We start from the raw sequence: 26,633 nt of genomic DNA on the forward strand, positions 1-26,633 counted from the left end.
ATAGAGCTCCCGGCTCCTGGCGGCCCTCCCGGGTGCCAGCAAGCTTCCCAATGGCAGGCAGCGGAGAAAGGCTCTTCAGTGAGGGGACTGCGCGGCAGGCCCGGACAGAAGAGGGGCTTCCCAGCGGTGCGGCAGGCTCCAGCCCATCGGCCTGGGGCTCAGTCACGGTGGCGGCGCCAGGTCCCTGCCCGCTCGCAGCCAACGGCAGCAGGGGAACAAGGGCGTGTGGGCGATTCCAGAGGGGCGGGGGCGGGGGCCGGGGCTGCCGTCATGGACACGGGGGGCTCCTCGGCTGAGGGAGGGACTGGAGAGGTCAGCTCCATCCCAGGTCGGCTGCTGTCCTGACAGTGCTTGCTGCAGAAAATCTGCCCCTCCTTATCTAGAGCCGTGTTCTGAGGAGAAAGCAGTGGAGACAGCACGTTAGCCCGGCCTGGGCTTGTGTCAGAGCTACCACGACAGGAGCGCACGAGAGCATGCACAGGACTCGGAAACAGAAGAGGAGAAATAACATCGAGCTTCTCTTCCAATAGAAGCCCAAGAGAAGAGCAATGGCTGAGGACACCCTCCCTGGGCAGTCAGCCACGCTTGGCCTCGGCTCCTCGCTCAGCGTCAGGCGGCCCTGGATGGCAGCCTCAGGCGATTCTTGTCTGGCTCTGAGCTGGCCTGAGTTCTGAGTGCTTCTTCCCATGCCCAGATCTTGAGCCCAGAAGAATCCTGGGACAATAAGCAAGCCCTAGGAGAATGCTAAGGCTCTGACAGTTAGCTTTTCTAAGGCAAATTCTTCCTCACAGGTTGAAAAGTGACTCGAGTGTCATATAAGTAATAATCCCCTTACAACCCAAGTGGCTGCATCATCTATAAAAGGCCGCAATCTGATGGTGCACCATTACCCATTTTTAGATCCTCCATGATCACCTGACCTGCTCTTCTTCTCTTTCCGGGCAGTTTTATCTTGTTAACAGCCCCCAAGTTTGTTTTGTTTTTTAAAAGTGAGCTCCATGCCCAACATGGGGCTTGAACTCACAACCCTGAAATCAAGAGTTGCATGCTCCGCAGCTGAGCCAGCCAGGCGCCCTATGCCCAAAGTTTCTACTCAGCTCAACTCCTCAAGGAGTAGAGAAATGGCCACAAACATGAAGAAATCGCCTTGGTTTTCTGACCTCAGACAGGGAGGTGAGACTTAGTCTTCCTTTGCCTCAGTTTGAACCTTTCTTGCTTCTCCAGTGAAGCCCGGCCTGCTGTCATCTTACTGGGTTTCCAAAGGTGCTTTCAGGTCTCAGGCACCTTGAGCTAAAAAGGCACAACGATCAGGAGGTGTTTGTCCTCTAACATCTAACTACCCGGGGGGGTGGGGGGAGGTAATACTCTACAAAGTATGGAGGAGACAGGAACAAACAACAGGGCCTTCTACGATGGGCTTGCGTGGCTGCCTTCAGGGCACTTAGTGTCAGCTATGACACAGGCCTTCTCCACAGGCCCTTCCGAGCTCAAGCTGAACAGTCAGTACTTTCCAAGGACAATTTCAATTACCTGGAGGGTAGGTCACTGTGGAAAAGCCAAATCAGAAACTTAGCATTGCTCCTTAACAAGCTTCCAAGCTCCTCGTAGGAGAGGAGGCCAGGGCCGCGCCTCCGTGAAAACACTGAACATGGAGAGAGGCAGCATTCGCTTTTTCCCCTACCACAAACTCCCTGCTGGGTCAAAGAAAACAACTCCCCAGTTATTTCTCCTTTTCTCTTCCTGTCCAGAGACCATGTGTGTGTGCAGCAGAACAAAGCAGTGCAGTGCAGTTAGTACATACCATTGCCTTGGACCTAGTCAGAGGGAAGATGCAGGCGGCGGGAAAGGCAGGAGGGAGGAGAGAAGCGGGGACAGAAACTAGACTTACTTCAAACAGAAGCAACACGGTTGAGACAGTTTTGTCTATCTTTAATTAGGCCCAAATCATTCCCAAATTTCCCCCTGAAAGAAACGTCATCCCCCTGAGCAGGGAGAGCACTCCATGTGAATTCATCGTTTCTCGAGTTGGCTACCGGCTGCGGCGTGAGCGGGGTTTCTTAGAATTCCCTCTTCTGCCACAAGATGGCCTTGCCTGGCCCTGTCCCCGAGGCTAGGATGAACCCCCCGGGAAAAACCAGGAGCCTGCCCCGCAAAGGCACTGTCCTGCAAGTATGCTGAGGACGAGTCAAAGAAAATGCCCGTGCTATTCAAAACCGCAGGCCTGTCTTAAACCAAAACCTCATCCAGTAGAAATCTCTTGTCTTACCCCAAAGGCTCCACACCTGTCTTATTGATAAAAAGGCATCTTTGGAAATGTAGTCTGAGAAAGAGAATAAAAGCCTTCGCAGAGGTACTTGTCCTATTGCTGCTGTTCACGAAAAGGTGCTTTTTCACCAAGTGAAAAATAGCACTGAGCGGGAGAACTATCAGGGTCTTCCTCCTAGGCGCTCGCCAGCTCTTGGTCTGGGACGGCAGGCAACGTGGCAAGCTGTAAAGTTTTAAAGTTTCCCAAGGGCGGGTTTTGGTGGCTGCAAAGGCTGTCAGCAGGTACAGGAGCCCCGCGCCGGTAAGGAGCTAAGAGCCGGACGCCGGTGCCAGAAGTCTGAGACAGGCATGCAGATTTAAGAGGGGCTGCGAATTAGAAGTTGCTCTGATTAAGCACAGCATGTTGAATACCAGAATTCTGCTTCAGGATTCCCCATAGTCTCAACTGGGTAAAGAGTGAAACTCTGAAGTGTCTCTCAAACTGTCAAATCAAACTGTCAAATAAAATGCAGACAATAGCATCAGCTTTACTTTCTTTCCGCGCCGTTACTTACATTCCTACCCTATCACTGCCCACAGGCGGCGCCTCAGGCACGGAAGGGCGCCACGGCGGAAGGCCTAGGAATGAGGGCAGACAGTCCGTTCTGACTGGAAGTTACACAGCAGTCACCTGAGGACTTGACCCTACAACACAGATACCCTACTTCCACGACTGTTCGTGCCTGTAGGAAACCAGGTTAGCCTCACCTACTCTCGTTCTGAGAACGTATGAATACCAGGGAGAGTCCTCCGTGGTTCATGATTTTTAATGTAAAACACATTTAAAACTGTTCCCAAGGGCAGGACACACAGACAGAGTGGTGGTGAAGGGGATGATGACGACACGGAAGCATCGCAAGCTGCCCCCACACAACCATGCCCCAGGCCAGGTCCTCACTTGGGTGAGGATTAGCATGACATCCCCATGGGGGCGTTCTTGCCACTGCTTTTGGGAATGAGCCCAAAATTCACAGGCCAGCTTTTTGGCCATTGAGAATTGGTACCTCCAGAGACAAGCTTTACTGATTTCTCCTGTAGGTACTGAATGTGATAATGCCACTCAGCAGTTCCTCAGAGCTAACAACCTGCAGAGTTGTGTAGGGAACATGAGGTTAGATGGGACCCTGCCAACATGCTCAAAATGACAACTGAACATACATGTCAACACGAAGCTTCAACAGTCACCACTGGAATTACAAATATAATAAAGGGTTGTTTGTTCACACAACCAATTAAAGCTCAGGGGTTTGAAATGTGACTACTGATTTCCTTCATCAGCAAAGTGGGAAAATAGCATTTGTAAACCCTAAGATATAGGTTCTGAGAGGCTCTAAATATCATGATCCAGAACGAAGCCTACATTGGGCCGTAAGGGAAAGGGCTGGATCATTCCAGAGCCTTGGTGGGCCACAGGTCTTGGACCATGACTCCTGTGTGGGCCCCGAGCCCATAGATGACCCAGGCAATGGTGGTAAAACTCTCCTAAGCCCGGGCACAGTCCTGTAAAGGTCCTTCCTCTAGGAGACTATGAAGCTTAATTAACATAGTTGTTAAATTTTGATTCTAAAAAACACTCTTCTTAAGGGTTTTCATTATGTGTCAAGGGTACCAATTTTTAATGTTTCATTTCCTTCTAAATTTTGCAGAAGCTGCTTTGCAATGGCATGCAGCCAGGCTGTAACTGGCCATCCATCCCACCCATCAGTGCTTGCTCTCACAGGGGAACCACCTGGAAATGTTCTCAGGCTGTTGAGTCAATCAAGATGGTCCTTTTCAAAGTGTTTAAACTGTAATTCTGTGACAACTCTGACTTCCTTGGGCTTTCAGCAGAACGCTGCTAAAATGCTAGGAAAACCACAACTCAAGAGGCCTTCTCATTACTTTGGCACCGAGCACCCCAATGTCCTGCAACACGTCAAGAGACCCAGTCTGCAAGCTCAGGCTTGTCTGAGGGAGGGAAGCAGGGAGAGAGCATGCCTCCTAGCAGGGGAGGAATAAGGGAGTTACAAGGACATCCAGAGGGCTGCCACATCAATGCAGCCTCTCCCGGGGGGCGGGGGGGGGGGAATGACAGAATGACAGACCATTAGCAGTGCTAAGGTGGTGGAAACTCAACCAAACATTCCACAGTGTTCTCTGTTCACAGCATGGGGGGGGGGTCGAGGGGGGGGGATGTTCCCTCCAGCTTCTATCTGGACCCGGAATCTTAGGCAAACGTTCCTAGACTACAATGTGCCAGAGAATAAGCCACTGCTTTCCTTCTAGTCGGGTAGAAAACAAGTTGAACCTTTCCAGAGGGTAAGAGGGCTTGTCCCGAGTTAGAAAGCTGGAGCTATGGTGCAGGCCCGTCACCGGCTATCAGGTACCCAGCTGGCCCGGGGTACCACTAACACCTGAGGTGGTCAGGGCTGGCCAAGCTGCTCACAACTCAGGCACCTGTCTCCTTAGAGAGTCTGAGTCTGAAGCCACCCCAGCTGACACTCTGGCCCTGATCCTGTGAGGGGCATGGGCAGAACAGAGCTCACGGCCCCGCATGTTGGTGGCTCGGTATCCTGCTGCCAAAACATTAGGGGAGATGCTCACAGCCAGCCTTAAGGCCTGGCTTCAGCAAGGGCTCAGGCCTGGTTCAGCGAGCTAACTGCACTCCTGGCTTGGTTTTATTCTATTTTCCCTTTTACTAAATGTACCTTAATGTTACTTCCCTTACTTTCATGCCACTTTTGAGTTGTTGTATTTATGGATTTAGATAAATTGCCTTAAAAACATTTTGAAAGAAGGAAAGTCTGAAAAAATATGGGGATCACTGTTACGGACTTCTAAAATCTAACCTGGAAAAAACTATTATTTTTTTACATTGTTCTGTACTTTTAAAAGCCACAAAACACTGACTTCTAAAAGGAATTTGTTTAACTTTAGCAGTTTCTTATCCCAGGTCCCAAAGAATAATTCCTACCTCACAGAGTTTGTTTGAGACCGTAAACCCACCCAGGCTTGGGAACCCCTCCCCAGATGAGATACAGAGATGACAGCAGAAGCAGCCGCGAGGGACGGCACTGAGCCCAGGAGGAGAGGCCAGGGGCTCCTTGGCGCCCGGGGCCCATCCAACTGGCCGGTCCTGCACAACCCCCTCCCCCCAGGACTCCAGGCTCAGGAGTCAGCCAGATGGGGGCACTCCATGTGCCAAGCCAGTCTTGAAGCGAAAAGAGGAACATGGAAGGTGCCAACTTCCATGTGAGGGAAAGCCCTTGGCTATTCACTTCTAAAGATTCAATGTCTGCTGAGCAGTCAGGCCAGACACTGCCACTTTCCAAGAGCACAACAGGGTGCCTTCCACTTACCATGATAACCGAGACCCCGGTGGTGATGCTGTTCTGTTTGGGGAGCGCGTTATTAAAGTGCTGTTTGAGTTTACCTGTTACTTCTGCTTGCATATTATTCTCCTGGGAGGCATCATCCTACAGAAAAGAAAAGAATCACATACAATGATTTCTGATTCTCAAGCCTAAGTTGTGTTTTCCTTAATAGTCACCCCCACCCCACCATCTCTTCCTGAAAGGGCCCATCTTTACCACAGGGTTAGGGGAACAATGCCCTTTTAGAAATAATTACTGTTGTGTAGCAGTCCTCTGTCCTCAGAAAGACCCCAGGCCATTTGCTCTGCTCCTTAAGCCTACAGTGGGCTGAGGAGGGAGCACCAGTCTCCCAAGAGCATGAAGGAGGACACTCTTTAGGCTTCTGAGACTCTCCACAAAAGGCATAAATCCCATAGAATTTTGTACAGATCCCTCCCATGGACACATCAAAATTAATGAAGAGTTTATTATTTTAATGAAGAATTCAGTTACTTGTTAGTCTTTATCGCTCATAAAGAAATGTGGCATCTCAGCTACTTGGGCTAAGACCCAAGTCACTTGGCCAGATCCAGAGAGGCCAAAGCCCGATGTCAGGATGTTGGGATCACAGAGATGGTTGAGGGGCCCAGGGCACCACCCCTCCCCAACAAGCTAGCCAGAGCCCTTGGCTATGTACATTAACCTCACTCTCTCAGAGCCTCTAGAGTAAGGGAAATGCAAACTCTCCCACCAGCACCACTTAATGGATCACATTTACCCTAAACCCAGAGGTACCACCAAGCCCAGAACTCTGCTTGACATCATGCCCCCTCCACCCAGCTCCAGAAGGGACTGTGTCTCAGCCTCCCTACCCACAGCAGAAGGTCTCCTGTGACTCTCCTGTGATCACATGCCATCAAGACATAGGGATCAGGGTCTGAAACACACTCATCCCTGGGCAAATCCTGAAAACTCCCAAACCCCAGAAGCACAGAAGGCAAAAGGTGAAAGGCTCCTAAGAGAGCATTCTGACCAACTCTTTCATTTTGCAGATGAGGAAGGCGAGGGCCAGTAAGGGACAGTGACTTGCCCAGGTCAAATACTCCGAGATCCTCATGCCAACTGCTTTCTCGCAGAGAGCTACCTGCACACTACTTGCTCATGAGAGAAAGCCAGTCCCCCTGCCATGGAACGTGGATGCAGAGCTCTGTGTGCACAAAAGCCACGGTGAGGAAGCACGCTGATGGTTACAGAACTTACAAGTGTTCCTTCCCTGTGAATGTGGGTACTTACTGACACCCAGGGGTGGCTCAGGATTTCTCCAGCAGTACACCGAGCTTCGACATTTACCTGAAGCATCTGACTGATTAGTTCCTAGAAAAAGAAGACCGTAGAGGAGACGAAGTGGGGGATTCCAGCATAAACACAGAGATCTGAGTTTGCCCCACGTACTTCAAAGACCCAGCCAACACAGCTGCTCAACCATTTCAACGTCAAAGCTACCATCCCCTCCACGCCTGTTGCCCACCAGGCGGCTACACAGACACAGTGGCCTCGGGGCGGCGGCAGTGCAAGACAAGAGAAGGCCTCTCCTGGGTCACCATTAAACCAAGATGTTCCCTCCTAAGAGTTCTGGTTATTATCATCATTCTACAGTTTAAAACCCACAGTACTGTTCCTCTTGGCAAGTTGGTATGTCTCATTCTCACGTTCTGATGGGTGTCCAATATATATTTTTTTAATAAATGAAAGAATGAATGTTTAGGGTTTAGAGGAACACAGGACGGTGACAGGGGCAAACTGGGAAGACAGCCAGTCCGGCCTTCAGAATTCGCTTAAGAGTTTCAAGATAATTATATGATCTCATTGATATGTGGAATTTAAGAAACCAAACAGACGATCATAGGAGAAGGGAGGAAAAAATGAAACAAGATGAAATCAGAGAGGGAGACAAACCATAAGAGACTCTTAATCTCAGGAAACAAACAGGGTTGCTGGAGTGGAGGGATGGGGTGGCTGGGTGATGAATGGACATTAAGGAGGGCATGTGTTGTAATGAGCACTGGGTGTTATATAAGACCGATGAATCACAGACCTGTACCCCTGAAACAAATAATGCATCATGTTAATTTTTTCAAAAATTAAAAGTTTCAGAGACTATACTGTGGAATGAACTTAAAGAAGAAACACACATTAAAAGTCAAGATAGACCTGGAGCTCACTACCAAGAGCTGCAACAGCCCCACGCAACAGAGGAGGGCCCCTCAACAAAAAGCAATCCACAGGAACAAACCCAGATGGTACCTTTGCTGAGTCCGTGATGTTATCCCAGTACGGGGCTGGGAACTCCAGCTTCCCAGCCAAGATCTGGTCAAAGAGATCTTCCTGTAGATTGTTCTCACTAAGTCAGTGACCAAGAAATGGAAGAAAAACCAAAGTCACCATACAGTTTTTCCACAAAACAGTCACAGGAAGAGTGGGGTGAGGAGTCTAGTCTCTTTGGCTTGGACATTTCATATCTCAATTGCACTTGTTATTTTTCCTTTTAGACAGTGACCTAAAGAACATTTCCATATGCCTGGGTATCAGGGGGAGAGAGGACACAAGACTCAAGGAATCTGTTTAGTGGGGACAGTTTCAGCTTGGGAAGATGAAGTAATTTTGGAGTTGGATGGTGGTGACAGTTTCACAGTATTGTGAATATACTGAATGCCACTAAAACTGTACACTTAAAAATGGTTAAAATGGCAAATTTTATGTTGTATATATTTTGCCAAATAAAAAAAGGACTCAAGACAAAAATGAAATCCACAAATAGTGTCAGTTCTCATTTCAGAAAGAAGCACCTCAGCATCCACCTCACTTAATCTCCCATGGCAATCAGAGTGGAAAAGTAGCAAATCTGAGTCAGATCTCCTTGCCCTTCCTCTTTCTACTTTTCTAATAAAACAGTCAAGATCAGTGAAACAGTTAAGAGATGAAAAAGGTATAAGGAGTCCAGAATCTGAATACAATATTCATGACATAATTAGCTCCCCACTGGAACTTGACTTTTGTTGAAGCTCCATCTGAAAAAAAGAGCCCATCCAAGAATAGCAACTGGAACTGCACAGGCTGAGGTGGACGGGTCTTGTGGCTGCCTCCAGGTGGGCATCCGTCCTCATGCTGTGCCTAAGTGTGCCACCCTCACAGGTGCTCCTGCACACACAGCTGGTGCCTAGTGAATAAATGAGGACTTGACTTTCGATGGAAGGAGCATGGAAATGTATAAACACTACTGGGAAGAATTCAGGAAGCTGGATGTCCCCAACTTCCCAGAAAACAGAGCCACAGGGCCACCCTCCACCCCTCTCACTTGGTGGGTGCATCAACGGCCTGAGTGAAAACAAAGTCCTTGGCTTTTCAGGCCATTACCCAGCCTTACTGGAAAATTCAGGATGAGCTGTTAGAGCTAAGATCAAAATCCAGGAGTGGAATCAGTCTCAGCTGATAAATGTGCTTTCTCTTGGGAGTTCCCAACAGGGCCCCTGCACCTGTTGCTCAGCGTACTCACACGGGACCCTCCCCAGCCTTCTACACAGAAGCCCAGTCCCACTAACTACCTTCTCGGAGTAAGCACCTGTGGTGTACACAGAAATAAGTCATTTAGGGCCATGCCTAGAGACAAACTCTGGGCTGTCTGATGATGTGATGATCCCATTCCTGTTCAGTGAACAAGAATGTAGGCAAACTTCATTTTATTTGTGCTTCACTTTACTGCACCTTTGCAGCTAATCTGTTTTTTACAAAGTGAGGGTTTGTGGCAACCCTGCAAGTCCATCGGTACCACTTTCCAACAGCATTTACTCACTTTGTGTCTCTGTGTCACATTTGGGTAGTTCTCGCAAAATTTCACACTGTTTCATTATTGTTCTATCAGTTATGGTGATCTCTGATCATTGACTACAACTTGGTAAAGCTCAAACCATGGGTAGCATTTTTTAGCAACAAAGTACTTTTTATTTATTATTGTTATTATTTTCTTTTATTTTAAAGTAGGCTCCATGCCCAGCATGGGGCTTGAACTCAGGACCCTGAGATCAAGAGTCATAATCTCTACCTACTGAGCCAGCCAGGCACCCCTGTTTTTTTTTAATAAAGCATTTTTAAATGAAGGTATGTACCTTGTTTTTTTTAGACATTATGCTATTGCACACTATTTAGTAGGCTACAGTACCGTGTAACCATAACCTTTATATGCACTGGGAAACCAGAAAATTCACTGGACTTGCTTTACTGTGGTATTTGCTTTATTGCAGTGTGCTAGGACTACACTCCCAACATCTCTGAGGTACGCCTGCCGAGTCTGTGAGCTTTGTGAACATCTGTGACATCTCCCCAAGCCCAGCTGAATCGACCTCTGCCAGTCTGTGAAGTCTGGGTCAAGAGGCACACTGAGGAGAAGTCAGGCCAGACAACCTGGTGAGGCAACAGATCCCCACTGCTGTCCTGGAAAGTGCTTGTCTAGGAGGGCGCACACACTATTTCTTCCTAAGTGTCTCAATGTTTTCTTTTTCACTGTTACTTCCCTACTGTCAACTCTCCCTCAAAATGAGTGAAGGAGGCACATAAAATCACAATGAGATTTTACAGACATCTTTAGGAGACTGGAGGACCCCAGGAGACAATGTTAGAAAAAGATGTTAAAAATCACCCATTTCCAGAACCATTCCTTTTAGCCATTCTTCTGTATTATTCATCTCCCTTTTATTGTCTGGAATACCAAATAGCTTCTATTTTAATATATATGGCTTTTATTTTGTTAGTAAACAGCTAAAAAGTTGGAAGTGTAGCTGCAGCAAGTCATTTAGGTTCTTGGCAAAATAGTCTGAGTCAACAAACACAAGCCCATAGAGTCTCAGCAATTAGCAGGCACCTTTTAGGATCCACACTGAGAAATGCAAGCGCTTTGAGAGTTTCAGGCCACCCCTCACCAGAAGAACAGAAAATAAATTTATCCTTCTAAATAGTCACATAGTAAAAGCCACTCCGATTAAATCTACACTGGACTTATTAACACATTTATACTCCACAATCTGGCTGAGGTGCTTCAGGGCACTTTTAAATCCTAAAACAACATAGCCCACGGATCAAGGTGCAGTAAGTTTTAAAGTGTACGTTAAGAAAAACCTTGAAAACAATAGGAGTTTGAGCACACTCTGTCCTCAATGGCAAACTGTTAAAGGTCTGATGAGGTAACTTGAAATGTTACAAAGGATATTCCAACAGTTCACTTATGGGGAGAATGAATGTATGTTTCAGAAACAACAATATTAACAGTACAGTCATGCAAATATCACTTTATGTGAGTGGCCCCAAGAACAGACTTCCTCAGGCCGTAACTAACCTCGTGGTTGTAGGACCAGCTTCCGAATATAAGTCAGCAGCTTTCATAATGTAGCTTGACTGCTTTGATTAGCCAGACTTACCTCCAGTTCCCACAAAAAAGCTGCTGTCCGCTGAGCAACAAGTCACAAGCGATACATACTGTTCAATCTCAGTCTCGCTTTTGTTAAAAAGTAAAAAGCAAAATCAAATAAAAACCCCGCAGACTGCCCTGGCACGTGGAAACACTAGAGGGAGTTGTGAGCACACATTCCTCTAAACTGATCCCTGATAACCCTTTCCCAATTGATCTCCACTTGGATTAACCTAGGAGGGAACTCTGCTATAACTGGCCCCATGATTACGTGCCATCAAAACACACTACCCCCTGCACTTGACTAGTTCCTCAAACAGCTCATCACCCAAACCAGCCAGAACCCAATGGAACTGTCAATGTAAAATGGCCACAAATTATTCCACTCCAGGAACAGACCTGGTTAATTTACTCGAGGCTCAGGTATTTGACTTCATTTGGTCAGTGGGACATCAATCAACAAAGGTGAGTCAAGTGGAGACTTGGAAAGGGGTTGGGCAAAGGAACTTGCCCTCTCTCTGGATACTTTTGGGGATCCTATAGCCACCATCATGTGAAACTGAGGCTAACCCACTGAATGCTAAAAGGCACTTAACCAAGTCTTATCTGTGGTCCCCGCTGACACTGAGCCAACTTCCGGGCATGTGAGTGATGCCACAATGAGCCACCAAGTCCCAATTAGCTAGCCCAAATCAGAAGAATTGCCCAATCAATCCATAGAACTGATCGACAGTTGTTGGAGTAGTTTGTTAGTCAGCAAAAGCTGACAAGTGCAGTAATCCTACAGTCTGTGTAATCCAGCTAGGCAGCGGCCCTGAAGGCCCTGATGATGTTGATGTCCAGACAGAAAAAGTTTCCCACCTGCAGAAACCCAACCCCAGCCACAAGGACAAGGTCCCACTCAAACACTCTTTCATTTAACCTTTGTTAAATGTCTTCATGCTTTTAGTTTTATTCTTCTTGATCAATATTTTGGTGATGGGTATCTTTACATGATAAGGCTCTCAAAAGTAGAGACTGAAATCTCTATGTCACTCTTGTGTTTACTGTAATGTCAGTAAAAAGAAAACTGTTCAACTCAATTGAAAATTGGTCATTTAAAAAAGATACATCTTCCAACTTTCCTGTATGTTTCAAAGCTTTATAATAAAATGTTGGGGGGAGCAGTGAATTCAACCTATTGAACTTACTGACCTAATACCACACCATAAATAAATACATCAGAGAACATGCGTTGTTTGCCATTTGATTCCCGACGCTTAGAATAGCGCCTGGCACACAGCGGTTACTCTACAATAGTTGTAAAATGAACAAAAAGAAGGATGAAAATGAAGAGAGAGCTCAAGAAAACTCGGAAGAAAAACATACTTGCATCATTAGATGAACTTCTACTTCCAAGGCATTCATTTGCTCCAAAGAAGGAGATGGAACAGACCAAAAGTGGCACTGTGGCCAAAGCCCTGCACTCCCTTCGGGTATACGCTGCTGGGGTACTGAGTGTGCCCTGGGCTGTGTGTGGCCACCTCTGCTCCCCACCCTGACCCCAGGTGAGATACACCGTTACCAAGAGTAGGTCTGTGTATTCCCAGGCCTATTTATGCTGAAAGTATTTGTAATTCTACTGCATTAAATATTATGTGAACAGATGAAATTAATTTTAAAAGAAAGAATTCCCTGTTTCTATGAGTCTATGAGAACTAAGTTGAATGCTGTGGAAAGTGAGTTGTTTAAAAAAAAAAAAAAAAAGACCTGCTGTCAAATTAAGTAGGAGAAATGACTATTAACAACAGGAGAAAGATTTGTTTACCTAGAAGGATCAGACTGCTTCACAAGCATCTTTCAATCTTACCACCCATGAAAAAGACTGAGAATGGAAATTGTAGACATTGGATGATGGGTGTGTTTTACAGAAGAATGACCATAAGAAACTCAGAGGACCATACACCAAGCAAAGGCCTTGGCCTCACATCAAAGTGTGGTCAAGCAATAGCCATTAATAGTTGTAAAATAAGATAAAAAGTGAAAGGTATGTTTATATAATTTTTAACTGACATTTTTATTGACCAGTCACTGGTCCTGATTGCCAGGATGAGGATGTCTGCTGATCAGAGGGAGAGAGTTTACAATTCAAATGTTGTTACTCAAAGAGCCACTGACCTTCGGAATGGCGGGAATCCACAGAGAAGTATGTATGTGATCACGCCCGCTGCCCAAATGTCCACCTTCAGGCCATAGCTGGGAAAACAAAGTGGGTGGAGGGGGAGAAATAAAGATATTACCCCCAAGGACCCTCCACGCTACTGGAGTACTTGCCTTTGTTTGTTATGAAAAAGGATTTTCTCGGTGTCAAAGCGCTCATTTCACGTAAAGGAATTAAATGCCCTTTGGACAGAGGCATCTACTTTTCTCCCAACCTAACCACGGTCTTAGGGGCTACTGCTGTATTTCCGAGACTGGCCTCGGGACGAAAATCCAGGCCTATGACTCTTGGACATAGAAGCACAAAGTCATGATCAAAGTCATGATGCAGATCCACCCTCCACCTTCCTTCCCAAGAGGCCGTGAAATCACTGCAGCTGGAGCAGCTACACATACCTTTTTCCACCAAAGTGAAAGTATCAACCAGAACCACCAGGAGTCTTACCCAGTTTCAGCAATTATTTCTGGAGCCACATAAGTCGGCGTGCCACAGACTGTATATAAAGGGCCTTCCACCACAGTGGCCAGCCCAAAGTCTCCCAGTTTCAAGGACTTGGTTCCGTCAGGATATTCACACACCTGGAAGAGAAACCAGCCAATGATCAGTAGTTCCTTTTCTCAACGATTCCAAAAGGGCCCCTGGAATTAGGTAGAAACGACACAGATAGACGTATTCATCAACTAAAAAAAAAACAAAAAAATCAAACTCTCCCTGTGATAGTAACACCATGATTTGTTTTTGATGCTTTAAAGCTCTAAATTTTTTCTTTTGAAATTTTGCATGATTGTGTGAAATTTGAAAGACGGTATCTTCCATCTTTGTAAAAAGCTCCTTATCTAGGAGTATAATGAATATGGGCGCATGCTGACACAACAGGCCGGGTATAGGCAGCTGCTTACCCAATATCGCTTGAGAGGCCTCTAAACCCGGAAGCAGGAAACTGACCGTTGTTACATGTTCACTGTGTGTCAGGTACTTGAGAGTCTCAGAAATGGTGTTTGTTGTGTCCACTAAAACACTTGCATTTTACTTTAGAACATAAAATCCGGATTTGTTTTTTTGGACAGGCAATGATGAATATAAATATTTCATAGGGAAAATTTTGTAAGTTTAGAAAATATTTAAACAAAATAAACTTGGGAACAGACAGCCTGAACCTGAATAACCAACCACTCCACCGGTTTCCTGGTTGTGTGACCTTCGCGAGTCACTCCCTGAACATGTTTCTTCACCTGTGAGAGATGAGAATAGTCCCTGACCCATGGGGTTGGTGTGAAGAGACCAAGCTTGGATCAGGGTTCAGTGAATGCTCCTTCCTTTCCCAGAAGGACTGGCTGATAAGATAAGTAACATATTGGAAATGGTTTAACAGTGCTGGTGAAGATATGAATGCGCTTTGCTTCCAGGGGAAGCAGTCTTTCTAGAAAACATTTCAGCAACATGTGAATTTCTTAAAAATTATTTATAACACTTGATCCAGTAAATCTACTTCTAAGAACCAATCCTAAGGGAATAGAGATGAACCCAAAGGTTACACACAAGACCACCAATCTCAGAATTTATCTATGTTTTTAAAAACTGGAAGGAACATAAATGGCGAATAGGACAATGACTTCATAAATCATGGTACATTCCTATAATAAAACACTATACAGTCACTAATAAGCACATTTCAAATAAGTATTAATCCTATGGAAAATATTCACTATATTACAGGAAAAAAGAATATTCAAAATTATATATTCAGTATAATACACCAAAACGTTCAGTTTATTTCTAGGGGGTAGCACTAAAGATTACTTTAGCTTTCTTCTTTCTACTTTTCAATAGTTTCTAAAATCTTTACAATGAACACGTATTGATTCTATAATCAAGAAAAATTAACTTTATATATAAGCCAACTTTCCTTATGGGATCAAAGTCTGAAAGTTACATTTTAAATAGATGGCTTTTAGATTTAACTGCGTAAACTTTAACGTGCTTGCCTATTCATCTCTTGGATGTCCATTTTGAGAAGGGTGAATTTCAGAGAAGAATAACTGCAGAGATCTAATCTGTACTAATGTAATGTCTTTCCCTACTTTTATAATTTTGTTCTATTTAGTTTGCCTTTCCTCATATTTTACTATGAACTGAACCAGATCCTCACTCAAACCACTCCTTACTAAAGGATGAGCAATTTAGAAAATTATGTTTTTTTAAGATAAGCATGTTAATAACATCTTCCATTAGTCTGATACTTAATGAGGGGAAGTGATTTATAGAGACATCGTGAAAAAGCAGCAAAACCTCAGGGCTCCCCCATGTCAGCGATGCCCAGTCTATAGAGGCATTTAAAAAGCATGACACTGGAATACCTTCCTTACCTGCGATGTCCTCATCGGTTTAAGAAGAATGTTTTTCACCTTAGTATTTTAGTAACTGCCTCCACATTTATGTACTAAGTATACATCCCCAGCACACATCTTTATGACTTTTAAGTTTCATGGGAGTAATGGTGAGGCTGCTGAGTCTCTCACAGAGATTTATCATTCTGAGTCAGCCACAACTCAGCAGAGGCATATTCAAAGCTATTAATGATTTAGCCTAAAGCAGGAGAAACCAGGTTCTCAGTCTTGCCAGGGCCTTAGGACGACTTTCCATCCATTATGTTTAATGTAAACATTAACAAGAACAATCCGATATAGAGAACTACAGTCAGAATTTATGATGCATTTACTGAAACCCAGACTTCAGAAATTCCCTAAGTAATTGCAGTGATAAGAACATTCTAAGCAACATTATAATTTTAAATGTCTGTATCATGAAAGCAAAAAAAAAAAAGTTTTATTAATGTCATTGTTATTTTGTTTTTACAAGTTTAAAATACACTCATTAGGTACTTTTTTTTTTTTTTGAAAAATAGTGTTTACTTTAGACATGCAATTTACGGATGCCTGGGGGTATTTGAGGGTTGTTGTCAGATACTCAGAAGTCCCCAAAGCCCCATTTCTCATATCCCCTATAAGGAATTCAGAGTCAGATGCAGGAGCATAAACAGAAAGGTACTGGACAGTTCATAATCACTGAATTATGTCTGGGCAAGTGGCACTCCTTGGCTAAACATCAAAAGAGAAGTGTCATAAGGAGCAGACAAGCCTGAAATAATACTTTATCTGATTCATCTCTTCCCAATGCTAGACACAGAGGCAAATATGTGAGATAATAGGAGTCCATTTCAAAATCTTAGCTGGAAATTCTCTTCAAAGCAGGAATATGTAGTAATCTATACATACAGATGCACATGTGTGACATTGCTTTAAGAGACTGACACTGACATACACACATATGGCATTACTTTAATAGACTGATTTGAAGAAAGAGCTGAACAAATGCATAGGGGACTCCAAAGGCCTTCTGTTTTGGCAGAGTGCTCTGTTCTCTCCCCAGTTACTGACACCACATATTCCAGTGCTTTTTCCACACATGATCTCACTGGACCTGAGAGTCACTGCCCCACCCCCACCCCCACCGGTGAATAGGAAAATAACTGTTACCTCTGTTTTACAGATGAGGAAACTGAGGCACAAGAACTCAAGTTACTAGTAGCTACCAAGTGGGGATTCCAGCCAGTACCTTTACCATCCCACGGCACTATCCTGCAACAGGTCTGAATGCAAGAGAGTGGGCCTGGGAGAACCCCGACTGCAGCCTGCACCCACATACAGATGCTGAGTAATCTCAACAATCACGACCGCTCAAATGTCCCACCGCCACCCACTGAGATGTACTCTGTCAAAAGTTGCACTCAGAATGCAAAAGTTTAAGATGTGAGGAATGCAGATCCCACATATGAAGTGAACACTGCGTGTTCTCTAAATAAAATGTCAACATAATGATTTAGAAGGGCTTCAAATATGAGAAACCAACCCTCTTCTCTCCCCAGTCCCCAGAACTCCTGGAAAAGCAGAATTTATCACTGGTCTCTCATAGTTAAGTCTGACAGGGCACCACCAGGCTGTAACTCACAGCATTAATGGCCACCCCTGTGCTCCCTGACACGGCGACCCATACATCTCTGCTGGCAGAGGTTTAAATTATGACACTGCTCCCGGAGAAGGCAATGCAAATCAGATGTCTGAATGCTCTGGTGCTTAACAACAGAATTCGCTTTTAGAGTAGGAAGAGGCTGACAGTCACTGTTGTATTTACTTTTAGTGCCTCAATGGCACTTTCTCATCTTAGGGCAATGCCAACCTGCTGACTAAATGCAGAATCTGCTGAGTGATCTAGTTAAGTTTTCAATGGCAGGAACATATTTTACGTAGATATGTGCAGCTAAGGGCTTCCACAGCCTGACCCTTTTATACCACACATTAGCCTTATCCAGACATCCGTTTTATCATCATCTTCCTTCTCCTCCCCTTTGGGTAGCAGCGTGGGGTTATGGCAGGTCTTGAAAAGGGGTGAAGGCTCATCTAGGGCAAGTTAGACTGGATGAGGAAGTTGGTTCCACTTTCCTGGTTACATTCTGAGACAGGTCATTTTGGAGACCCCTGGTCCCCATCATGTGACATGAGAAAAGGAGAGAGTATCAGACTCTGAGATGTTCCACACATTGTGAGTGGAAAACAGAAGAAAGGGCAGGTGAGAGTGGAATCGATGAGCTGGGAAATGGACACTCCCTGGCTTACAGGCGAGTTCGCCAAGGAAGGCCTCAGTCACCTTCCTCACCGGGCCTCAGCAATCAGAGCTACAGTATGGGCTGGCTCCAGAGTAACCTATTGCCCTTAGGGACCTGTGGCTCTGTATTTCCAGAAAACATCAATAACCACAGCCACCAGGGTGAGGTGGGACATGGACAGCAAGGACAAATGAAGGAGGCATCCTCATTAACACTATGGCATTGACATCTGGCCATAGCCAGAGGAAGCCCTGTTACCCTTGTTTCTGAAGCCCCTGGCCAACCTCAGTCCCGTGGTGGAGGAGCCTGGGCCTGACAGGTCATAATGGCTGAGAAGACTGTTTTGAGGAGAGAACACCATATCCTCACTTCTATCCTGAGGCCCAGTCTACAATTGTCTCCATTCCTCCTTAGAGTTCATAAAACCAAGTCTATAATACATCTTGTTTTACATAGAAAGGATATTTATTTTCCCAATAGGAAAATCTAGACATGAAACATAACTCCTCAAGGCAGAAGACAGTAAGAAAGGAAAAAAAAAAAAACCTCACATACATTTAAATGGATACTCAGAAATCATCAAATGGTATTACCAAAAGGGGAAGATGGATTCACAGAAAGTTCCCAGGATGGCCTAAAAGCCTCAACATCAATGCATATTCCTTTCAACAATTATTTGCACAGTGCAAGTATGAGGCAAGCTGGAAAGACTTGAGTTCGAGTACCAGCTGCTAGCTAGCTGAGCGACTGTCAATGCTCAGGCACCAACCATTTACTCCACGTCCACCGTGTGCTTCCTTGGCACTGTTCAGGGCACTGGTGACATGAAAATAATGGAGACACAAACCTTGCCCCTAATGGTGCTTATCTAGAGAAGGAGTCACTCAAGTACATGATAAACTCACCACACCAGGGCACGTACAGCAGAAACTAGAGGGGGCCACGACTGACTCTGTCCCGGAAGTCAGGAGTGATGTCAAAGAAGACATGACTTTTGCTCAGTGTCTTATGAGAGGAACACGTTTGCCACGTTGCCAGGAGAGAGGACATTGCAAATGCAGACCAGTATGGAAATAAGCAATGATATGTAATGGTGTTGATAAAGTTAAGTCTTAACTAACGACTAGGGATGGGAAAATCAGAGTTTGGATTATCATGATATAGAATACTCAGAAAACCCCACCTCCGAAGCCATATGATGACAATACTCAGCCCCGAAAGATAGAAATAGATGAAAAAATGGTCCTGTGTGTGTTTGGGGGGATGTGTGATGGTCGAAGTGCCTAGTCAGCTTCTCTAAAATTCCTCTACCATGCAGACACAAAGGTTGGCCCAATTAGCAAGCTGTGTTTACTAAGGCCATCATGGAGATGTGCTAAATATGACATGAAGGTTGAGTGCCAGTCTGGACAGATGGGTGGGGAAGGGTTAGTAACAGGAGAGGAGGCTGGAAAGGTAAATTGGGACCAGATTATGAAGCCCTCTGAGTGCTACAGGCTTTCTTCTGTAGAACAATGGGATGCATGGGACTTTTCAGCCAGAAAAATTAGCATCCGAGTCTCAATTTCTGTACCTGTAAAGCTGAGGTAAATGGACTAGATTATTCCCAACGTTCTGTCCTGCAAATAAATGAACCATCATATTCTATTTCTGTCTTCTCTAAGCTCCTAATTCTCTATTGTTCAAAGTTTTGCCTCACAAAGTAGTTTTCCTTCTTACCTTTCTTTAGTCAGTACCATCAATCAAAATGCAAATGGAAATGTGTTTTCTAATGTCTGATAAACAATAAATACAGAAATGCATATCAATTTAAGAAATCCATTAATAATTTACAGTCATTGACTTGAGTCGTGGTGATTCTCTAAATTTGAATTCTCTCAGTTCCTTATGCAGGATTGGTACAGACTCTAAAGTGATTTTGTTTGCATGTGATCATGTCATTTTAAAGGAAGAGAGGATGAATTGGAACAAAAAAAGCAGAGATGGCATACCAAGAGGTTCTCTGGCTTGATGTCTCTGTGCACGATGCTGAGGCCATGAAGATACCTGAGAGCATTGGCCAGGTTGTACACCATCGCACTGCCATCTCTCTCAGTGTACTTGGTTGAAGAGGTAATTGCATCAAAGAGATCTCCACCCTGATGGACACATAAAAGAACACAGCAAAGTGTCAGCAGTGACAATCCTATGAAGGTAACAAAGAAGGTTCATCAGCCTGGAGTAGATGAAAAAATGACACAAATGCCATGAACAATTATGATAAATAACAAAAGTTTCAAGGTAGCGAAACATGTTTCCAATTAGGGCCTTCAAGAATATGGTATGTCTTGGGGTTTGGCACCAATGAAATCTCTCCACCCTCTTACTTTGACCAGTTCCATCACCAGAAAGAGCTCAGTAGCTGTTTCCATCTCCTCAACCAGCATGATGATATTTGGATGTTTCACCCTGCGCAGGATGGACACTTCATTCTCAATCAGGTGCTCCTGTCAAAGGAAGGGTTTAGAGAGGTGGGTCAGAAACCATAGAACCCTCTTCTCTAGCTCTATATTCTGGAAGATGCATTACTGTAGACTGGATGCCGAAGGAAGCACCTCCCTTGGTGCAAAGACAAAACCAAGCCCTGGCTGAGCTGGTTTCCATAGGGACAGGACAAGTCAATGTGACATGTCATTGTCACTAACAAAAAGGAACTGATATCCTCAAAATGTCCCTTGAAAGGGCTCAATGGTGCCACCCTGGCACATAAAATATACTACCTTCCTTTCTCTTTATTACCTCCAACCTTAAGAGGTCATGACACTGAAAAAGCTTGGGCACAAAGCACTGTGCTTTGTGATTCAGCTGGAACCACTTTTTTTTTTTTTTTTTTTTTAGAGAGGGAGAAAGAGAGAATGTTAAAACAGGCTCCAAGTCCAGAGCACAGCCTGACACAGGGCTCAATCTCATGACCCCGAGATCATGACCTGAGCTGAAATTAAGAGTCAAATGCTTAACTGACTGAGCCACCCAGGTGCCCCTGGAACCACTTTTTGAGTATACACTCAAAATCAAGTATACAAGGAAATTGCATGTGTATGGAATGCAACTTGAGCATTAAGTTTTTTTAAACCATTACTAATATGAATTTGAATTTCATGTTGAACTTATGAGAAAAAAAAAAAAAAGGTCCCCTCTACGGCTGGGTATGGAATCATTCACCAGAAGGATGTCCCTTACCATCTCGTATTTCAGAAATCAGGAAACATTGAATACCATGGGGACCACTTTTCATTTTAGCTTTAACCTCTTCCCTGAAAATACTACCTGATTATCAATCCTGGTGAGTCATGCAGCTGGGATCAGCATTGTAGCAAAATGTTTACCCACAGCATTAAGGAATTATTCTCAATACGCCAAACATGAATCATGAACAACTACTGCTCTATTTTTATGAGGCATGAAAACATTTCAATAAAATCACATTTGTTAATCCTCATGAGCTACAACAATAAATTATTTTGAATTTAGGGTATGCTCTGTTAAATTAACTAATTGCCCTCTGACACATTCTGGGTTTTCAAATATAACTTTTACATAAAACTTACCATATGAGAGATAGCTTTTGCTACCTAAATACACACATATGTATATATCCGTGTGTGTGTGTGTGTGTGTGTGTGTGTGTGTGTGTGTGTGTCTCATAGTGTCCCTTTCACCTTTGCCATCATGAATCTCAGCACTAAATTTAGTGTTCCACTGCAGTGGTAAGATAATTATGTCTAGGTCAAGATGTCATTTAGGTTCTCCACTTATCTTCATGCATCCATATGGACATGACTTTTTACTCTAAGCCATCTCAAACAACAGATTAATATACATTATATCAAATGAATGAGGAGCATCCACAGGAACCCTGTGCAAACTCCTGCTCACGTGGGCCATTTCTCCAGCGCTGAATGCACTGTGCTTGTCCAAGTAGTCACTCAGTGAATGTTGGCAAATGACAGTGCAAATGCTAAACTGAAGCAGGAAAAGAAAAGAAAAGAACATTTACTAGGAACCTAGTCACTATTTGTCAGTCTCTTTGCAAAGGAAGTATTTGTGTAATGTCTTAACACTTTATCCTTAGAACAGTCTTTGAGGGAAAATGCAAACCTAGGTTTCTGACACCCAAGCCCACATTTTTTGTACAACACAGTATCACCTTTTAAAAAGGAATGTTTCGGTAAAAGAGTATTTCCAAATGAAAATGATCTCTGCAAAGCGGAAAATACTTAATTCCTTGAAAAAACAGGAACGAGAGAGGTCCAGGCAGAATCACACCAGGCTTTGCGCAGAGAGGAGAATCTATGCCCCTTAATGAGCTGGGGTGGGAAGTCTACGCCCAGCCTGAGACTAAGCAAAGGCTTCCAGACCTCAGACCCTAACCAACCACGGCTGGGAGGCTGGGGACAGGGCCGCCTACCCGTTAGCAATCCCTTATGTCTAAGCTACAGAGCTGCAGCACCAAGCAGCAAACAGTGCCCTGGTCCCTCCCAAGAGAAGCAGCTTGACAGCCAACTCGTCAGAGGGACAAAGACTCAGCAAACACTCCACACTGGTTCACTTACTTCGAGGCCTCTCCGGATCATCTGTGCCAAGTCTGCCCTTTATCATCACACTAATAGCCAGAGTTAGATGTATTTTTGCGAACACGTAAAGGCAAGCAAATGCATTTCTTTCACTCTACGTGAAGCCAAGACAACAGGAGTTACTACCACGGCAGCAAGAAAGGCGTTCTATTTTAGAGCTAAAGGGATCTATCACTTCAGTACACCCCCCCTCCTCCCTATTGTCTCCAAAGTTGGAGGAGTCGGCAAATTTCCCTCTATTCAGGGGCTCTGGTAGGGATGCTAATTGAGAGTGACACATGTAAAATCATCCCCATCACCAGTACCCCAGGAGCTCTCTCAAATCCCAGTTAAAATAAGATGTCTACCACCTAGGGAGATAACACCTCTCAAAAGTTATCTTTTTCAAGAAAGGCTCAATAGAAAGTCTTCTGGGAACTTTCTGATTGTGGAACTTCCCCCAGGACAACCAGGAGTGCTACATCTGAAATACTGAGCGAGTACTGCAGCATGCCACCCGCCATGGCTCATTAGCTCAGCCCTGGGCTCTCCTCCACGAAGGCCAGGGTTCTACTCACTCAGTGAGTTTCTCCTGGAATATGGGAGATGGTAGCCTTTGCCCCCCAACCTCTGACTGTGCCTGTAAAACTGTGTCGGAAGGAACAACCCGCTTTTTAAAACTGATCATCATCGGAAGCAAAACAAAAGTAGCCCATAAAAATCTTTACAAATGTCATCTCTGATTTCTTAGGCAACCCCTGTGGAATCACTGTGCCCAATACATAAAAACTCTCTCTAGATTACATCTGCCAGGAAAAAAATCTCTCTCAATACAGTACGAACGTCACTTTTCTCTCAAACTGCCGTGAACTTACATTATTCAGCCATCTACCATTATTCCTGTTAAGTGATTCAGGACTCTAACTCCAAATAATTTACATATGAATCATTTCGTGGCAGTGTTCCAGGGTTCTGAGTGAGAGTAAATACAAAGAAAACTGCTAACTTGGCAAAGGATACCACCTTATCTTTGGCCATGGTGGTTTTTAATGACACAGAAAGAGAGACAGAGAGATGGATTAGGGAATAAACAACTCTCCTAAACAAAACTAATCATCTTGTGTCTACCGGCCCCAGGCCCACAAAGCAGCCTTTCCTCCTGTGCCTTCTGTCCGGCTGAATGAACCTGGCTGCCCAAAGCAGACAGCGTTCTCCCAGCCCCTCCCTCATCCTTCACCGAGAGCCCATCGGTCCCCACCCTCTCAATAAACCCGGAATCCACCCATTCACTTCTATCCCTATTGTCAATCTCTTGCCTGGGCCTCCAGGGGTTTGCACAGGTTTTCTCTGTCTGGAACCCCCACCCCCCCACAACCACACACTCCTTGGGGACTCCTCGGTGTTCCTCAGATCTAGATTGGACCTCACCTCCTCTAAATAGCCTCCCCCGCTCAATCGTGGCTGGGTTACGCACCCTTCTCTCTGTGCCCCCTGTTCTTGCTTCAATCACTGCTCTCACCCTGCTGTCTGAAGGCCTCTGTTTACCTCGCTCTCCAGCAACCAGCACAGTTGGTTCTCAAGTGTATGAGTGAGTGAATAAAGACAGCATGCATTGCTCTTGGCCAACAGTGGCTTTCCAGCTGGATTCCACATTGCTTAGTGAGTACTGCTCCCCAATCAGAGGGAGAAAATGTCCAAATCAGCCCATATGATTTCTGTGGTAAGATATATGTAGCGGATTGAATAATGGCCACCCAAAGATATCAAGGCCTAACCCCTGGAACTTGTAAATATTACCTTATTTGGAGAAAGGGTCTTTGCAGATGTGATTAACAAATTCTGCAATGAGGATATAACCCTGGATTATCTGGGTGCCATCACAACTGTCCTTATGAATGGAGGCAGAAGAAGATTTTACAGACAGAAGAGGAAAAATAAACACACAGAAGAGAGAGTGATGTGAGGACAGAGGCCAAGATTGGAGGGATGTGGCCACAAGCCAAGGAATGCCATCAGCCACCAGAAGCTACTCAGAGTCAAAGAACAGATTCTCCCCTAGCTCCGGAGGGAGTACGGATTTCAGACTTCTGGCCTCTAGAACTGTGAGAGAATAAATTCCTGCTCTTATAAGCCACCAGGTTTGTCGTAATTTATTCCAACAGCCTCAGGAAACAAATACAATATACATTTGGATTTGTGTTGTGCTTGGGCCCATTACATGGAGGTGATGAATGCATAACTGTGGGAAGAGAAGGGTAGACCACTTCAAAGCACCATAAGAGAGAGCTCAGAGCTTCGTACACTATGCAAATTTGATAAATAATCATTTAGAATGAACTCTGTTTAGAATATTAGATACGGAAGAATTTTTTTTTTTTTTTATGCTATGTTAGTCACCATACAGTCTATCATTAGTTTTTGACATAGTGTTTCATGATTCATTGTTTGTGTATAACACCCAGTGCTCCATGCAATGGAAGAATTCTTAAATTTACGAACACCACAGCCTTCTCAACAGCTTCCATAAATCTGGCCCCACGGCAAATCTTATAATGATCTCCTACTCAGAGGCACCGAACATGCCTTCCATCCTCTGGGCCTTTGCTCAGGCTGTGCTAGGCCCCTGGAAGGCTTTTCTTTCATTGCTGCCTATTGAAGTCCTAACCACTGCTGGAGTTCCAGCTCAAATGCTTACTCTATGGCATCTTCACTGATCACCTACTTCACTCATGTGCTTCCTCCAAACTCCCATATATTCTCTGCAGAACTGGTATTAAGTTATATGTGAGATTACCCTATTCCTAGCACAGTTTCTTGCACACACATCAAATTTTAGGTAAATGAGTCAATTAATCTGATAATGTATATGTATATGACAGAAAAGCAAACAGAAGGCCAGATAAGGTTAAGATTTTTTCCCCCAGTTTATTTTTTTTTAAAGATTTATTTATTTATTTATTTATTTAGAGAGTGATAGAGAGAGCATGAGAGGGGGAGAGTCAGAGGGAGAAGCAGACTCCCTGCCGAGCAGGGAGCCCGATGTGGGACTCGATCCGGGGACTCCAGGATCATGACCTGAGCCGAAGGCAGTTGCTTAAACAACTGAGCCACCCGGGCGCCCCCCGCCCGGGTTCTTAATACATGAACAAATGAATAAATTCAACTTGAATAGGGAACATGGCAGACTGGCTAATGTACAGGCTACATAATCAACTAGCACAAAATTCCAATCACTGCTCTGCCCCTGTGAGACTTTTGGGAAGCTATTTAATCAGAACCTCTGCTGATCAGTGAAACTGGTATATCTTGTTTAGCAAGTCATTAAAGGTAATGTGCAAAATTCCTCTATGTCCAAGCCTGGAGAGATAATACATTTTAGTAATTTAGTTTCTGTGTACAACCCACAAAACAGAGGTAACCAACAACACCCCAGAACAGTAGCTGATTCCACTATGCCTCCCCCTAGACTGTGTCTTAAAAAAGAAATTCTCTATACCAATTTTTTTCAAAAATAAAAGTCAATGGGGAAATCAACTTATCTGGAACAAACCAAGATTTTAAATTATAATTTTATACAAAGTAGAAATAGTTGCTCAAATAAGCAAAATGTGAGGATGGAAATAAGCATATGATCATGAATTATAAAAACAGGATGACATTCAATGACAAGGAAAAACAGATCCAAATGTTTAAAGTGACCTAATCATTTGTCTCAGCATTTAGTGTACCAAACATATTTTTGCACATAAAGAGCTTTTTTCAACTACTAAAACAGCTGCTTAAAATTTAATCAGGTAAACAATATCCCTACCATAGCAATTTTTTTTTACTTTTTTGATAAAAATACTTTATTACAGTTGCTTAGAACTTGGCTTCCAAAATTATGACACATTCTGCTTAAATTCAACAATACCAGAAAGAGCAACACTTATTTACATATAAGGAAAAGGCTTTATAGTTAAAAATTTAATAATATTGTTAGAACAATAAGTAAAAGCACACATTTTATTTAAAGAATATTAACTGTAGGAAAACCTTACTTATTCAAAGAAAAGGGAGGCATTTTGTAGTCTCTGCTTCATTA

At 44.2% G+C, this 26,633-nt stretch overlaps 1 protein-coding gene across 1 annotated transcript in view; it reads right to left on the minus strand.

The window, feature by feature from the left end:
• DCLK2 (doublecortin like kinase 2) overlaps nt 1-26,633 on the minus strand; it is a 145,452-nt gene continuing 118,819 nt past the window's right edge. Inside the window, exons 9-16 of the mRNA XM_028125293.2 lie at nt 20,324-20,443; nt 19,949-20,095; nt 13,739-13,872; nt 13,252-13,329; nt 7,941-8,037; nt 6,930-7,010; nt 5,643-5,759; nt 1-392 (exon numbers count right to left, since the gene is read on the minus strand). Coding sequence (XP_027981094.1) covers nt 159-392; nt 5,643-5,759; nt 6,930-7,010; nt 7,941-8,037; nt 13,252-13,329; nt 13,739-13,872; nt 19,949-20,095; nt 20,324-20,443 — 1,008 coding nt within the window. The 3' untranslated portion in view covers nt 1-158. The remainder of the gene's footprint in view (nt 393-5,642; nt 5,760-6,929; nt 7,011-7,940; nt 8,038-13,251; nt 13,330-13,738; nt 13,873-19,948; nt 20,096-20,323; nt 20,444-26,633) is intronic.

Source organism: Eumetopias jubatus, unplaced genomic scaffold (genome assembly GCF_037043125.1).
Source record: "Eumetopias jubatus isolate StellerSeaLion01/CBP00866 unplaced genomic scaffold, mEumJub1_p1.0 scaffold_2, whole genome shotgun sequence".
Taxonomy (NCBI): Eukaryota; Metazoa; Chordata; class Mammalia; order Carnivora; family Otariidae; genus Eumetopias; species Eumetopias jubatus.